General features: G+C 42.6%; 1 protein-coding gene across 1 annotated transcript; it reads right to left on the bottom strand.

Annotated features, from left to right (window-relative positions):
• Positions 1-614: 614 nt before the first annotated feature.
• On the bottom strand, positions 615-6020 carry pe2r4 (Prostaglandin E2 receptor EP4 subtype). The gene is made up of 2 exons (NM_001173955.1): positions 4963-6020; positions 615-1939 (listed from the first exon to the last, which is right to left on the bottom strand). Exons 1-2 carry the CDS (start codon positions 5752-5754, stop codon positions 1313-1315), a joined length of 1419 nt encoding a protein of 472 aa, NP_001167426.1. The 5' UTR covers positions 5755-6020; the 3' UTR covers positions 615-1312.
• Positions 6021-16333: the final 10313 nt, after the last annotated feature.

Genomic DNA, 16333 nt, shown 5'->3' with positions numbered 1-16333 from the left:
CTTGCTATTATTTATATCTGATAATGTATGCATATTTAGGTGCAGGAACTCCTCAATAGGTTTGAGCTAATATTCTATAGGAGGTGCAGTAACTCAAGCAGAAGAAAATTCAGTTCCGTGAGCTTCTTCCCAAGTCAAGTACTGTGTTTAAGTAAAAAGACAAACCTTTTGAAACACTGACAAGAAGAGCATTAAATCTGATTGGGTGGGCCTGGCTCCCAAGTGGTTGGGCCTGGGCCCACCAAGGCCTACCTGTGCCTAAGACCCTGGTGCCCAGTGGGTACTTCAGCCACACTGAAAACAAATCATCCAGATTTGCAGTTTGCTGATATCACTTAATTGGGGGGAAAGCAATGGACATGCACACATATGAAGCTGATGTGACATTTGAACAAAACAAAAGACAGCAATTTAAATAATCTTTGTTATTTCAATCATACAAGCTCAGTACAAGTAACGGAATTATATGCTCAATATTCTTGCTTGATTTGTATATTTCAGGCATTGTTGTGGAGCTGCCAAGTTAACCAATATGATGCAAATGTTGAAATGTAGCATACCGTTTCAATCCATTTTGTAACAATTTTAAATGGATACAAACTAACTGGACCTTCTCACAGAGAAGAAACATTTATTTTTTCATTAAAAAATGTGTTAATGTTATGGGACAAAGTTCACATTGTAGCCTAATGACTATTTACAGTATATCACAATGTTTGTAGTAGTGGAGGTCAGTGGTAAGCAACATTCTATACTGATAGCATTCTGACAGCCTTTCAATGGTTTTGAGTTCTTGAAAAGTGCAATGAAATCTCCTTATAGTCTTTATAAAAGTTCATATGACATTTTATGTTCATTACTGATGTGTGTGCTGGTATATTATATTGGTATTCTTGTAATAAGACTGTGACATATACAATAGATCCATCCATGTCAATAGATCCAATCTCCTACAATCCACTTTGGCACCGTGTTTCCATTTTGTCCAAACCCTAAACAGGACATCATGTTTCTGCTAGACTGACATTCCATTTTGGAGCATCACCGATGAACTCAAAGTTCGAAGAATAACACAATCACTATAGAACGATTACTATTTCTCCTCTTATCGTGTCAGCTGTCAATAAAACCAACCGTGTGTTTGCACAGCTCCCAGAATTCCTTCACCTGTGAGTTCAGTTTATCAACGTGTATTTCAGTTCAACCATTCAGAAGTCCCAACCTTTTAGGCTATTAGAAGTCCTAAATTCCCCTGCCCTCTGTGACTTTTCTGTGTTATCAGCCACTCTGGCTGAGTTTGTGTTTGTGTTCGTCAGATGCATTTCTCCTGTAAGTTCAGTGTCTCGTCTGTAAATGTCACATGTAGAGTCTTGTCCTTTCGGTCCAATTGCACCCTGTTCAGGCGTGAAGGGTCAACTGTCCCCTCTGACCTCATTGATATCCTGGGGCCCTTTTTGGGATCCTTTTGCATCCCCTTACCCGCTTGTGTCTGTTGGTCCTGGAGCAGGGAGCGCTCCACAGCAGGGAGGATAGGTCTTCCCTCTCCCCCTGTCCCTCTAAACCCCCCCAGCCCCCCTTTAGTCCCCTCTGGAAGGTAAAGAAATGTCTGCGAGGTGCTGATGACATCCTTCAACTCGCGGGACACTAGTGACGGGGAGTCCAGGGACACGATGGACGAATTCTGATGACTTTCACCTCCACAGCAGAATTGACCGCTGACCCCTGAGCCCCGCCCATGGCTGCCCAGGCGGCAGAACAGATACTTGATCTTCTCCACCAGCTTCAGTAGGACGGTCTTCCTCAGCAGGATGTAGATCCAGGGGTCAAGGATGGGGTTGACGGAGGCAATGCGGATGGCGTGGAGATCTGGGTTCTTCTCTATGGGAGTTGAACGGGCGTCAAATTCTACCCTGGACAGCTGGTTTACAAAAATCCGCAGCTGAGGGAGGAAGGAAGGGAGATGGACAGGGTTGAAGGGTTATTGGTTATTCTGTGTATTTATGAGGAGGATGTACATTGGAAGCTTCAATAGGTGTGTTCAATAGGATCTGGATAAGAACATCTGCTAAATTACTAACATTTACAAAATGATTGAATTCCTATTGAATCCTGTTGAACAACTTTAATTAAATCCATTTGAAGTAGCGTTCAAGCCCGCTTTCTTCTTCAAACATGAATAACATTAATCTAAACCTAGCAGTTCTTCATGTTATTGCAGTGCAAGAAAAAATATACATACCGGACATACAGAACAAACTATCATGGTTGAAAAACGTCTAACCTATTTGACTATGCTGTTGTAATGTTGGCATAAGATGAGCATGGGCATTAGAGTGTACTAGGAGCAATAGTATCAGCCTAACAGGCAGTGGCACGGAAGCCTGGGCAAAGAGCCAATGAAAACACAACCCCACTCCCCATGTTAATCATCAATCATATGAACGTCTCTGGCCATTGGCTCTCCCCTGGGTCCAATCAACAGCATTTCTGACTCACAATGTCAAAACAAGTGAAGTAAAGTAACTAGCCTATATGATAAGGTTGTTACTGGTAAATATAGTAGGAGGGAGAACTCTAAGGACAGTGATTATTGAACTACAGGGAAAGGGGGATACCTAGTCAGTTGTACAACTGAATGCATTCAATTGGAATGTGTCTTCTACATTTAATCCAATTCCTCTGAATCAGAGAGGTACGAGGGGCTGCCTTAATCGATATCCACGTCATCGGCGCCCAGGGAGCAGTTGTTATTCGGGGTTAATTGCTTTGCTCAAGGGCAGAACGGCAGATTTTTCCACCTTGCTGGCTCAGGGATTCAAATCAGCAACCTTTCTGTTACAGGTCCACCACTCTTAACCGCTAGTCTACATGCCGCCCTTACAGGGTCTCTTTCAGCTAGTCTTTTCGTTTTTGTTTGGTGGAGTTTTTGAAGCTTGCAGGATGTACTGTAGTGGCTCAGTCCTTAGCTCTCAATCAGCGCATGGGGACAGCATATAGAACACAATAAAATCTCATTATAGACCAACGGGTCTTCTTCAGACCTTAAGCCCTCAGTTAATATTTTGGGGGTTTTATTTTCTAGGGGAGGGTTTTTGAAGTTTGCGGGATATAATGTACTGTCTCTAGTGGATCTGTCCTTACATGTAACTCTCAAATGCTGCATGGGGATGGTTTATAGAACACAATATATCATTGGTCCTCCTCAGAACTTTTTCCCTCAGTACCTTGTAGTTTGTTTTTTCATTTTCTTTGTGGAGTGTTTTTGAAGCGTGTAGGATGTACAGTCTCTAGTGACTCTGTCCTTACAGTATCCTCTTGTAACTCTCATGCAGTGCATGGGGACAGGATGGCTTATAGTATTCTTTGCACTGTAAAACCATAAAACGTGACACGTTTATAACGTAAACGTCAGTGTTTAAAACTTCAACATTAGGCATTTAGATTTGCCAATAAGTGTTCTCATCTTAAACACAGCTGTTTAGAATGCAAGATTAAACATGATTGTCAGCTTTTTCCAGTCAGTTTCCAATCAGGAGAACACCTACTGTATATCTCCTAAGTGATCCGATTTCAAACACTAGTGTTTACTTTCCCATCATCCTGTTTAGAGTGCATTTAGTCATTACAAATTGATGTGACTTTCCATAACTTTTATTCAGATCAGTGTAAGGCATGTCTGTCACCATACCTACATTTCAGCACTCAACAGGACATTTGACTCAAGACATCTTTTCAATCGAGTGCTGTTGTTGTTAGTCAACTGTGTTGAGTTCATTTCCGTTAACTCTCTGAGTGAAAAAGACGAGGGAGGGGCCTCATTATCATGTTTCTCCGCATGCTTTGTTGCAGTTTGATTTTTAGAATAGTTTGTTTTAATATATTTGGTTTTACAGTATGAACAGAAGACAAAGTTTGGTGGAAATGGTTGACACTGGCCGAGCAGTAGACAGGCCGATCCCATAAGACACAAGTGGATGATGTTACGTTCCCACAAGACAAAATTTCACTCACAACAAAGGGAACTAACAAGGAAAATCACTGACAACCAAACAAGGTGTTCAAAAGGGGTTCTGAAGGCCATCCATGGGGGTCTCCACTGAAAGTTGACAAGCAACTAGTAAAATGTACCCTAAAATATTCCCACCATGGATGCACAAATTTGGCTAGCAAATGGAAAACAAAAAGAAAACCCCACACCAACACCCAAACATCACCTGGGCCAGCACAGGTGAAACACCCCCCTGCAACAAGATGGACAAGCCAGCACAGGTGCAACACATACCCACTAACAAGGCGACACCACCAATCGATGAGGTACACACAAACACACACAAAACATGAATTAGCCTGTCTTCCTTATCTGTGTGCTAAATCACAAATACTTGCTATTCATGCTATCAAATTCGATATTAATATAAAATATTATTAATCCAAGGGCTTTTCTTTAAGGTTTTGTTATGGTTATAGTTTTGTTACTGGTGACTTTTGTATCTAAAGATAAAAGCAAAAATTATCAATAGATCGATTATATTTATTTGTTCTTATTTTTCTCAAAGTAAGGAAATGTTTCTAATGGCAAGATCGCCAGAAGTTGACATTAGAGTTAACATAGTAACAACACCTCAGCAGACAAACGTCTGAACAATAACAGTGCAATAACACGTTAATTAATTACACATGAATTATAATCAAGCCTATCAATATCTTTCATTCGATTAGGAGCTAATTTACTAAATATTAAAGACCTTTCTTTAATGCACATTTTGGGCATGTTCCCTCCGATTAGGAATGCGTATGCTGACGCATCAAGTTGTTACAAATGACACCACACCAACCAGAACGTTATCCATTCCTGCGCACACACAACGAAAGACACAAAAGAGAGACCAACATGTTGCGAAATAAAATTAAAAAAAATCTGTCTAACTATTGCAAAACTTATTTTGCAAGATGTCAACTTACCACCAAAGGTATCGAGCAGATGAGAACAACCACGGAGGTAGCGATGAGCAGAATTACCATCTGGATCTCTGCACCGGCCAATCGTTGGAAGCTCCGTCTGCGCCTCAGGTCCGCTATGCGTCCTCCCTGGTCCGTACCCAGCGATGTTCTGCGGATGAACCGCTTGTGCATCATAATCAGCGCCCCGCATACCAGCACGTTGCATATCACCGTGGCCAGGATAAGAAAGGAGCTCACCCCGGCGTACATGTAGGAGAAGGCGGCGTGCGCGGAGTCATTAGTCCGCCAGTCGATGAAGCACCAGGTCCCTGGGAACTGTTTATTCACTTTCCCCAGCCCCATGGCAGGCAGCGCGCAGAACAGCACGTTAGAAATGTAGATTCCCGCAAGCGTCAACGCCGCAAGTCTTTGGTCCACGTAATGGTTGTAGAAATACGCATGGTTTATAGCCAGGTATCTCTCTATGGACATGGCACAGATAATGCTGAGGCCGACTAGAAAGAAGAAGAGAAGGATGAAGCCGGAGTACTGACACAGTGACTCTCCACCCGGCCACTTCCCTTGCACATAGGTGGCGATGGTGACGGGGCTGGCCAGTAGCGTGCCCAAAAGGTCGGTCACTGCAAGCCCGCAAACCAGGGTGTAAAAGGTGGTTTCCTTCTGTTCCTTCCGAGACTTTCGAAGCACCACGATGGCGATGACGTTCCCCACCACTCCGAATATAAACATAATCACCGGGATAGTAGGCTCCCGGGGCCCACTTGTCATCGTGCCGTTATTCATACCCGACATTATTCTGTAACTGTCTATGTGGAACGAAATAGTCAGTTCTTCTTCAGTGTTCTCTCCCAAACCGTTGGCATGTAGAAGATATAGTTACCCTTTCGTTGGTGCGTGCTCTCCAAGTTGCTCAATAACGTGCAAATCCACCCAATTCCCATTATCTTGTCTAAACGTTACGCACTCGAATAACCACTCTAACGAATGTCTCCGTGTACACTTTCGTCTCTTCTGTTAGTCGCTAACTTTAGGTTTTTGACTATCCGAAGTGTTTTTGTCTTAGGCGTTCTGCACACCGCGCTGCAGTGTTCAACATGTTCAACTCCTCCTCTGTCGTCGCTCCCTTCACTTGTAAGTTTGAAGCAGAGGCTCTGTACTATAAAAGGTGGAGCAGCTTTAAAGACGTCCTCCAGCAAATGTTTTACTTTTACTGTTGAAAAGCGATATCCCAACAGTGGAGGCTCCTCAGAGTAGGAAGGAGAGGACCATCCTCCTTAGTGAAATTTCATAGAAAATAAAAATAGTGAAACACTAAAAAAGTTATCCTTTTTAGATAAAACTATACTAAATATATTCATATGTCACCAAGTAATTGATTAAAACACACTGTTTTGCAATGAAGCTCTTTAGTAACTTCAACAGCACTCTCTTGGGGGTAGCACCATGATGTAGGCGGAGAACAGCTAGCTTCTGTCCTCCTCTGTGTACACCGACTTCACTACAAAACCAAGGAGGCTTGTAGGCCTCACCCCCTTCCATAGACCTACATGGTAATTATGACCATTTCCGGGGGATGACCTCCAACCAATCAAAGCTTTTGCAGTATGAACTGACATGTTGTCCATCCAATCATAAGATTAGAATCAGAGAATGAACCTAGTGTGTTGTATTGGGGTTGTGCCGGAGAGCATTATGGGGGGGTTATGTGTTGAGAAGCTTGGTGAGTTGATGACATTGTTGGATAGAGATTGAAAAGTGATAGTTGAGCATTTTTTTGGATATTATTAAATTCAAATTAGTTTCTTCAAAATACAGGAGACGGAGGAGGTAGATTATAAATAGTTTTCTTGGTTTTATATTTTTATTTTTGTGTCCAGTTAGTGCAATTTATTTCAATTTGCCTTGCTAACTTCAGTAGCAAGTAGCAGTAGCTAGCTAGCTACCAGCCCGAGCAGCTAGCTACCAGCCGTTTTTCGCCACCAACCCTACTGAAAATGTTGTTGACTTTTTGTTGAAGAACCCCTTTCATTCACTGGGTTACTCGGAAAAGGTACAAATTAAAACCAAGGGTAGACCTCTGTCTGAGATCAGTTTCATGAAGAAGGATGAAAATGTGAGTGGGCTTTCAATACCAATTGGAATCAAAAGTATAGCTGTTTAACAGGGAGCCTTTCATCAAGCTGCCTGTATTGCTGGCCTTGCCTGCTTTTTGGAAAGAAAGAGCCTTGGGCGAAAGGGGGGTACAGGGACCAGAAGAACATCCATCGTTCAGCTAAACTGCAAAACAAAAGCAGGGGGCATATAAATGCCCACATCAGATTCAAGCTTCTGGGAAAAAGCCGTATCGATCATGACGAAGGTCTGCGTATTGAAACTGTGCAACACAACGAGAAAGTAAGAAGAAACAGGGATGTTATTAAGCGGTTTATCAACACCACTGTTTTGTATATAATGATGCTGCTACCGTCTCTTATGACCGAAAAGATCTTCTGGACATCAGAACTTGGATTACTCACCTCAAATTGGACGAGGAGTTCTTCTTCAATGAGTCGGACGTGAGGGATATACTACAGACACACGACCAGGCCCAGATCCCCGTGATTCGCTGAAAAAGGAAACATAGGTTTCGTGGAAAGAGATCAGGATGCCTTGTGAGGATCAGGGGACGAGTGGCTAATCTGCCCTTGCCTTCCGTTCTGCTAGCTAAAACAATAGCTGGTGCACAATATCTAAGGAAGTCTCAAGGTTTTGCTCTCCTGAGGTAGAGTATCTCATGATAAGCTGTAGACCACACTATCTACCTAGAGAGTTTTCATCTGTATTATTCGTAGCTGTCTACATACCACGACAGACCGAGGCTGGCACTAGAACCGCACTCAATGAGCGCTATTCTGCCATAAGCAAACAGGAAAACGCTCATCTAGGCGGCGCTCCTAGTGGCCAGAGACTTTAATGCAGGGAAACTTAAATCAGTTTTACCTAATTTCTATCAGCATGTTAAATGTGCAACCAGAGGGAAAAAAACACTAGACCACCTTTACTCCACACACAGAGACGCGTACAAAGCTCTCCCTCGCCCTCCATTTGTCAAATCTGAGCATAACTCTATCCTCCTGATTCCCGATTACAAGCAAAAAATTAAAGCAAGAAGCACCAGTGACTCGGTCTATAAAAAAGTGGTCAGATGAAGCAGATGCTAAACTACAGGACTGTTTTGCTAGCACAGACTGGATTATGTTCTGGGATTCTTCCGATGGCATTGAGGAGTACACCACATCAGTCACTGGCTTTATCAATAAGTGCATCGAGGACGTCGACCCCACAGTGACTGTACGTACATACCCCAACCAGAATCCATGGATTACAGGCAACATTTGCACTGAGATAAAAGGTAGAGCTGCCGCTTTCTTGGAGTGGGACTCCAACCCGGAAGCTTATGAGAAATCCCGCTATGCCCACCTAAGAACCATCAAACGGCAAAGCATCAATACAGGACTAAGATCGAATCGTACTACACTGACGCTCGTTGGATGTGGCAGGGCTTGCAAACTATTACAGACTACAAAGGGAAGCACAGCCGAAAGCTGCCCAGTGGCACAAGCCTACCAGACAAGCTAAATAACTTCTATGCTCACTTCGAGGCAAGTAACACTGAAACATGTATGAGAGAATCAGCTGTTCCGGACAACTGTGTGATCACGCTCTCCGCAGCCGATGAAAGACCATTAAACAGGTCAACATTCACAAGGCCACTGGGCCAGACGGATTACCAGGACGTGTACTCCGAACATGCACTGACCAACTGTCAAGTGTCTTCACTGACATTTTCAACCTCTCCCTGTCTGAGTCTGTAATATCAACATGTTTCAAACAGACCACCATAGTCCCTGTGCCCAAGAACACTACGGTAACCCGCCTAAATGACTACCAACCGTACCACTCACATCTGTAGCCATGAAAATCTTTGAAAGGCTGGTCATGGCTCACATCAACACCATTATCCCAGAAACTCTAGACCCACTCCAATTTGCATAACGCGCGAAAAGATCCACAGATGATGCAATCTCTATTGCACTCCATACTGCCCTTTCCCACCTGGACAAAAGGAACACCTATGTGAGAATGCTATTCAGTGACTACAGCTCAGCGTTCAACTCCATAGTGCCCTCAAAGCTCATCAATAGGCTAAGGACCCTGGGACTAAACACCTCCCTCTGCAACTGGATCCTGGACTTCCTGACGGGCCTCCCCCAGGTGGTAATGGTAGGTGACAACACATCCGCCACGCTGATCCTCAACACGGGGGCCCCCCAGGGGTGCATGCTCAGTCCCCTCCTGTACTCCTGATGGGTTGCATCACTGCCTGGTATGGCAACTGCTCGGCCTCCGACCACAAGGCACTACAGAGGGTAGTGCGTACGGCCCAGTACATCACCGGGGCCAAGCTTCCTGCCATCCAGGACCTCTATACCAGGCGGTGCCAGAGGAAGGCCCTAAAAATTGTCAAAGACTCCAGCCACCCTAGTCATAGACTGTTCTCTCTGATACCGCATGGCAAGCGGTACCGGATCGCCAAGTCTAGGTCCAAGAGACTTCTAAACAGCTTCTACCCCCAAACCATAAGACTCCTGAACAGCTAATCAAATGGCTACCCGGACTATTTGCATTGCTACCCCCACCCCCCTACGCCAGCCACTTTTTTAACTCTACCTACATGTACGTAATTACCTCGACACCGATGCCCCCGCACATTGACTCTGTACAGATACCCCCTGTATATATAGCCCTGCTATTGTTATTTACTGCTGCTCTAATTATTTGTTATATCTTACTTTTTTAGGGATTTTCTTAAAACTGCATTGTTGGTTAAGGGCTTGTAAGTAAGCATTTCACTGTAAGGTGCATGTGACAAATAAAATGTGATTTGATTTGTGTTTTTGGGCATGTAAGAATTGTCTTTTAGAGGACATGACGAGAGGGAAAGTTCCCGATAACAAGGGCAACTACAAGGAGCTTGCAGTGGTAATTGCACGTTACAACGCTTTACTTGTTGAACATATGGAACTTTCGACTGTCTTTTCTGGGAGTTCGAAATCAATTCAGAAGGATTTGATATCTTCCATCGTATCATCCATTCAAAGTTAGATTAAAGAGAGGTTGATGCAGCAATTCTTTTTCCCTGCGTGCTCAAGTAGGGGTTTTCACTTTCCTCCGGTATTTATTTAGCAAAGATGATAACAAATAATCACTCTGGACAGACACAAGCAAAAACTCATGACATAAATGTTGCAGCAGCCTAAACTACACCTAAACATTAGAGATCTGACATGCTGTATGGGATGAAAACGAGACAATTTTTCAGTCTGATCAACTGTAGGTTACTCATAAGAGCAGCTGCATACAGCTATGTGCGCTGTCCATCTGGTCAGGGTAAACTAATTGGTCACATTATGTATTTATAGTCCATTTGTGTTTCAGGAGAAAATGTGATTGTAATCAAATTTGGTTTATATTCAACTTTGAGCTAGCTAGGCTGCCTATACATTTTCAATCCAAAATTATTAATTGGAATGAATCAATCAACATAATAGTAATGACAGATGTGAGTACATGTTTTATAAAGACTACAGTTGCATGGGTGTGCACGATGCAAATATGCAAGCTGTGAGTTCTATTTTCTATCAGTTGTTGTCTGTGTCTGGGTGGAGGAAATCCCCCTACCAATCTAGTCTAAATATAATAAAGTATAAGGTTGCTTCAGTTTGACAGAGTTTTCACCCAGGGCCAGGTTTGTTTTGCAGGAGTTTTTTAAAACCAGTTGAACTGATTCGGAAAAACTCGTCCCATCATAGCCCTTATGAAACCTTTTACAACTAATTAATCACTGTCATACCTTATAGTGTCCAGAGTTTTCTTGGTTAGGTTAACAGATAAGGAAAAACTCTGGGACCTATGGTGCCACCAGTCTGCTTGCAGTTGTCGGTTATCGTCAGGTATGTGGATGATCAGGGCTTTATTCAGGAACATTTATTGTGCTACTTTGATGTGTCAAGTGGGCGAGATGCACAGTCTGTGTTTGACTTTGTACATTTTGAGACGTCTGAGTTTAACTTCATGGAGAAACTTGTTGTTCAAACCTACGATGGCACAGCTGTAATGGAATGTATCTGCTATTTGTATTTCCAGCTAAATCCCCTCCTGTTCCCTGATTAAGAGATGATAACCACTCCACTCCACTAGCATTGTCAACTCTCTCCTGATATCAAGTTTCAGGTAAGACCCAAATGCAGACTGTGTTGAAATAACAATGTTTATTACAGCAACAGGGGCAGGGAAACGACAGGTCAAGGCAGGCAGGGGTCGATAATCCATAGTAGTGGGGCAAAGGTACCGGACGGCAGGCAGGCTCAGGGTCAGGTCAGGCAGAGGTCGGTAATCCAGAGTAGGGGCAGAGGTACAGGACAGCAGGTAGGGTCAGGGGCAGGCAGAGTGGTCAGGCAGGCGGGCTCAGAGTCAGGACAGGCAAGGGTCAAAACCAGGAGGGCGAGAAAAAGAGAGACTGGGAAAAAGCAGGAGCGGAGACAAAACTCTTGTTGACTTGACAAACAAGACGAACTGGCAACAGACAAATAGAGAATACAGGTATAAGTACCCAGGGGATAATGGGGAAGATGGATGACACCTGGAGGGGGGTGGAGACAAGCACAAGGACAGGTGAAACAGATCAGGGCGTGACACCTGACATGAACTGAAGCCACGTCTCATGTGCCCACTCCTCCACTGGCACATTGAATGTTTCCTCACCAAACACTGTGAGTACTCCTATCAATTGCATCTCGTTACTGTATGTAGAGTCAATCACATACACAAACACAATCACATTATTACACATCAATGATTTTACTCCTTGCTTGGACAAACTCATTCTTAACTATTTTGTCTAACTGTGTAGTGTGTTGTGTTATTGTTTTTTGTCTTCCCAGTCAAATCCTGTCCTGCACTGAAGTCAAGCCTCTGAACACCTAATTTCATGCCATCATACCATCATTCAATCACTGTTTTGATCCCTTTCCAACACTGTGTAAGTAGCCCTCTCATTCCCATTCCTCATAAATGTCTTTATTAAATGCTTAAGGTTAAAATAATGAGTCTTTGACGGTTTTTGAAACGCACTGTCGTCGCTGTGCGTTCTACGCCTATACCGTAGGTCTCCCATCCTCCTCAATTTTTCAAGTCACCAGCTTCCACTGTATCCCAAGTACAAATACAGTAAAGTACTGTACACACTTTTTCTCTTAGCAAAATAGTGTTTGTAGACAACTGCTAACTTCAAAGAGTGGGGCATTCAGGGAGTTGGTCTGATGGGAATCATTGATGCCATTGGCCTCCCCCTTGCTTGAGGAACAATAGAGGATAGCCCCCTCCCACACTTGTGCAATGACATGACTTACCTGAACCATGTATTGAGATGTGCTTTTTGTTAAGTAAATCCGGTGTTAAATGAGGTGAAAATGAGACTGGAGTGCTACTTTAAAATGGTTATTGTTCAGCTTATTCACATTGGGCAGGAGTACGACCCAAGGTAAGCGTGCACATAAATGGAACATCATTTCCTTTTTATGCGTATTCTGATCTTGAAGTAACTTAAGCATGAGAATAGCGTGCTATTCACCTGCTATTCGTTTTGGGTGGAGAGCAAATAAATTAAGGTGTACGGAGGTGTGTCTACAAATTTACAGCGACACTGTATTCTGACCTTGACCTAATTCCCAAATAATTCCACCACCTTTACGCAAAGAAAAACAATGACTAAGGTCTTGTTTTTAGCTGATAGGAGTGGGACCCCGGTGTGGTCGTCTGCTGCAATATAGCCCATCCGTGACAAGGACAGATTAGTTGTGCCTTTCAGATTAGATGCCGTTCTGCACACCACTGTTGTACTGTGCCGTTATTTGCCCGTTTGTGGCCTGCCTGTTAGCTTGCACAATTCTTGCCATTCTCCTTCGACCTCTCATCAGCGAGCTGTTTTTGCCAACAGGACTGCCACTGACTGGATTTTTTTTGTTCTTGGTAAACCCTAGACACATTCGTGCGTGAAAAGCCAAAGAGGCCGGACGTTTCTGAGGATCTAGAACCGGTGCGGCTGGCACCGACAATCATACCACGGTTAACGTCATTTAGGTCACTCGTTTTTCTCATTCGAACGTTCAATCGAACAGTAACTAAATGCATTGATGCCTGTTTGCCTGCTTTATATACCAAGCAACAGCCACCTGACTCACTATCTGTAGGAGCGAACCATTTTCGTGAACGGGGTGGCCACTGAGTGTATTTTATCTTATAATCGCTGGAAAAAAATGTGAAACCAGACATATGGCAGCAAACTAAAGCATATCAACATATCAACTTCACCACAGTGAAGTTTATGAAATGCCGTGCCTTTATGCAGAATTTGTCTTAATTTTAGGCTACCCCAACTTTCTGTTTCCTATTTCTATCATGTTAAATATTAGCAACTATCAGTATCGACTGTCAGTAGGTCTAATGACACATATTCAACTGTCAATTTGAAAAGAATTGCCTCCAACACTCTACACAGCAAATTGGATGCAGTCTATCACAGAGCCATCCGTTTTGTCACCAAAGCCCCATATACTACCCACCACTGCGACCTGTATGCTCTCGTTGGCTGGCCCTCGCTTCATATTTGTCGCCAAACCCACTGGCTCCAGGTCGTCTATAAGTCTTTGCTAGGTAAAGCCCCGCCTTATCTAAGCTCACTGGTCACCATAGCAGCACCCACCCGTAGCACGCGTTCCAGCACGTATATTTCACTGGTCACCCCGCAAAGCCAATTCCTCCGTCGGCCGCCTTTCCTTCCAGTTCTCTGCTGCCAATGACTGGAACGAACTGCAAAAATCACTGAAGCTGGAGACTCATATCTCCCTCACTAGCTTTAAGCACCAGCTGTCAGAGCATCTCACAGATCACTGTACCTGTACACAGCCCATCTGTAAATAGCTCATTCAACTACCTCATCCTCATACTGATATTTATATTATTTATTTTGCTCCTTTGCACCCCAGTATCTCTACTTGCACACTCATCTTCTGCACATCTATCACTTCAGTGTTTAACTGTTATATTGTAATTATTTCGCCACTATGACCTCATTTGTACACATTGTATATATACTTTTTTTTCTGTTGTATTATTGACTGTATGTTTATTATCCATGTGTAACTCTGTGTTGTTGTTTGTGTCGCACTGCTTTGCTTTGTCTTGGCCAGGTCGCAGTTGTAAATGAGAACTTGTTTTCAACTAGCCTACCTGGTTAAATAAAGATTAAATATATATATATATTTTTTACTGTTAGTTCCCTTCAGTTGGTATAGCCAAACATGATCATTCCATTTAATTACATTGTTTTGTTAACCTTTATTTGCTTCCTCTGTAAACACAGTCACAGCCGTGTGGTTGTTGCTGAGGATCATTAGTAATAGTTGATCATATCAAAAAAAGACATGTCGGATAATTAAATAGGTATGTCATACAGCTCTTCTTGGAAAGAGGAATCATCAGAAGCAGCCATTGTAACCAAATAGTTTATGTCTCGGACAGACATTTACATTGTGAAACTTGTGGAAAAAATCTTTACAGCCCTTAACAACAATAAATACGTCCTTGGCATCTTTTTAGATTTATCCAAAGTGTTTGATCATGAAACATTACTTTGTAAATTGCATTATTACGGTTTTCATGATTATAAATATTATTGGTTATATAGTTATGTTTATGAGAACAATTTGTTTTTGCAAACTGCTGTGCGTCTACCAGGGTCAAGATATCCTGTAGCGTGCCACAGGATTCGATAATCAAACCTTTGTTATTCCTAATCTATATCAATGAACTTGCTGCTGTGTCTTCTACCGTACTTCCCGTTCTCTTTGCTGATAATACCAATTTGATTTTATCACACAATCATTTTTATTCACTTATTAATGAAGCCAACTCCGGCATGGCCAAATTTTCTGAATGGTTCCAGATAAACAAATGATGTTTACATTTTGAAAACTATACAACTATATTGTATTAGCTGGTAAGAATAAGAATTATTGTAAAAAAAAAAAATACTAAAAAAAAAAGACAGAAAAGAGACATCTCAATTGGTGGGAATGAAATGGAACAAGTTACATCCACTAGATTCCGCTGAGTTCTAATTGATTAAAAGTTATCCTGGAAAGATCATTTTCAATTTGTCTGTGGCAAAGTGATGAAATCTGTTGGTATCATCAGAAAGATTAGTGGTTTGGTTCATCAGGCTTGCTTCCTAACTCTATACTATAGCTTAATTTACCCATATCTAATTTACTGTAATATTGTCTGGGCTAGTACATACAGTTGAAGTCGGAAGTTTACATACAGCTTAGCCAAATATATTTAAACTCAGTTTTTCACAATTCCTGACATTTAATCCTAGTAAAATGTCCCTGTCTTAGGTCAGTTAGGATCACCACTTTATTTTAAGAATGTGAAATGTCAGAATAATAGTAGAGAGAATGATTTATTTCAGCTTCTATTTCGTTCATCACATTCCCAGTGGGTCAGAAGTTTACATACACTCAATTAGTATTTGGTAGCGTTGCCTTTAAATTGTTTATCTTGGGTCAAACGTTTCAGGTAGCCTTCCAAAAGCTTCCCATAATAGTCAGGTTTGTAGGCCTCATTGCTCGCACATGCTTCAGTTCTGCCCACGCATTTTCTATGGGATCGAGGTCACGGTTTTGTGATGGCCACTCCAATACCTTGACTTTGTTGTCCTTAAGCCATTTTGCCACAACTTTGGAAGTATGCTTGGGGTCATTGTCCATTTGGAAGACCCATTTGTGACCAAGCTTTAACTTCCTGACTGATGTCTTGAGATGTTGCTTCAATATATTCACGTAATTTTCCTGCCTCATGATGCCACCTATTTTGTGAAGTGCACCAGCCCCTCCTCCAGCACAGCACCCCCACAACATGATGCTGCCACCCCCGTGCTTCACGGTTGGGATGGTGTTCTTCGACTTGCAAGCATCCCCCTTTTTCCTCCAAACATAACGATGGTCATTATGGCCAAACAGTTCTATTTTTGTTTCATCAGACCAGAGGACATTTCTCCAAAAAGTACGATGTTTGTCCCCATGTGCAGTTGTAAACCGTAGTCTGGCTTTTTTATGGCGGTTTGGGAGCAGTGGCTTCTTCCTTGCTGAGTGGCCTTTGAGGTTATGTCGATATAGGACTTGTTTTACTGTGGATATAGGTACTTTTCTACCTGTTTCCTCCAGCATCTTCACAAGGTCCTTTGCTGTTGTTCTGGGATTGATTTGCA

This window comes from Salmo salar, chromosome 11, assembly GCF_965601325.2.
Source record: "Salmo salar chromosome 11, fSalSal1, whole genome shotgun sequence".
In the NCBI taxonomy this organism is placed as follows: domain Eukaryota; kingdom Metazoa; phylum Chordata; class Actinopteri; order Salmoniformes; family Salmonidae; genus Salmo; species Salmo salar.
The sequence above is the reverse complement of the archived record's forward strand: the minus strand, read 5'-3'. Positions and strand labels throughout refer to the sequence as shown.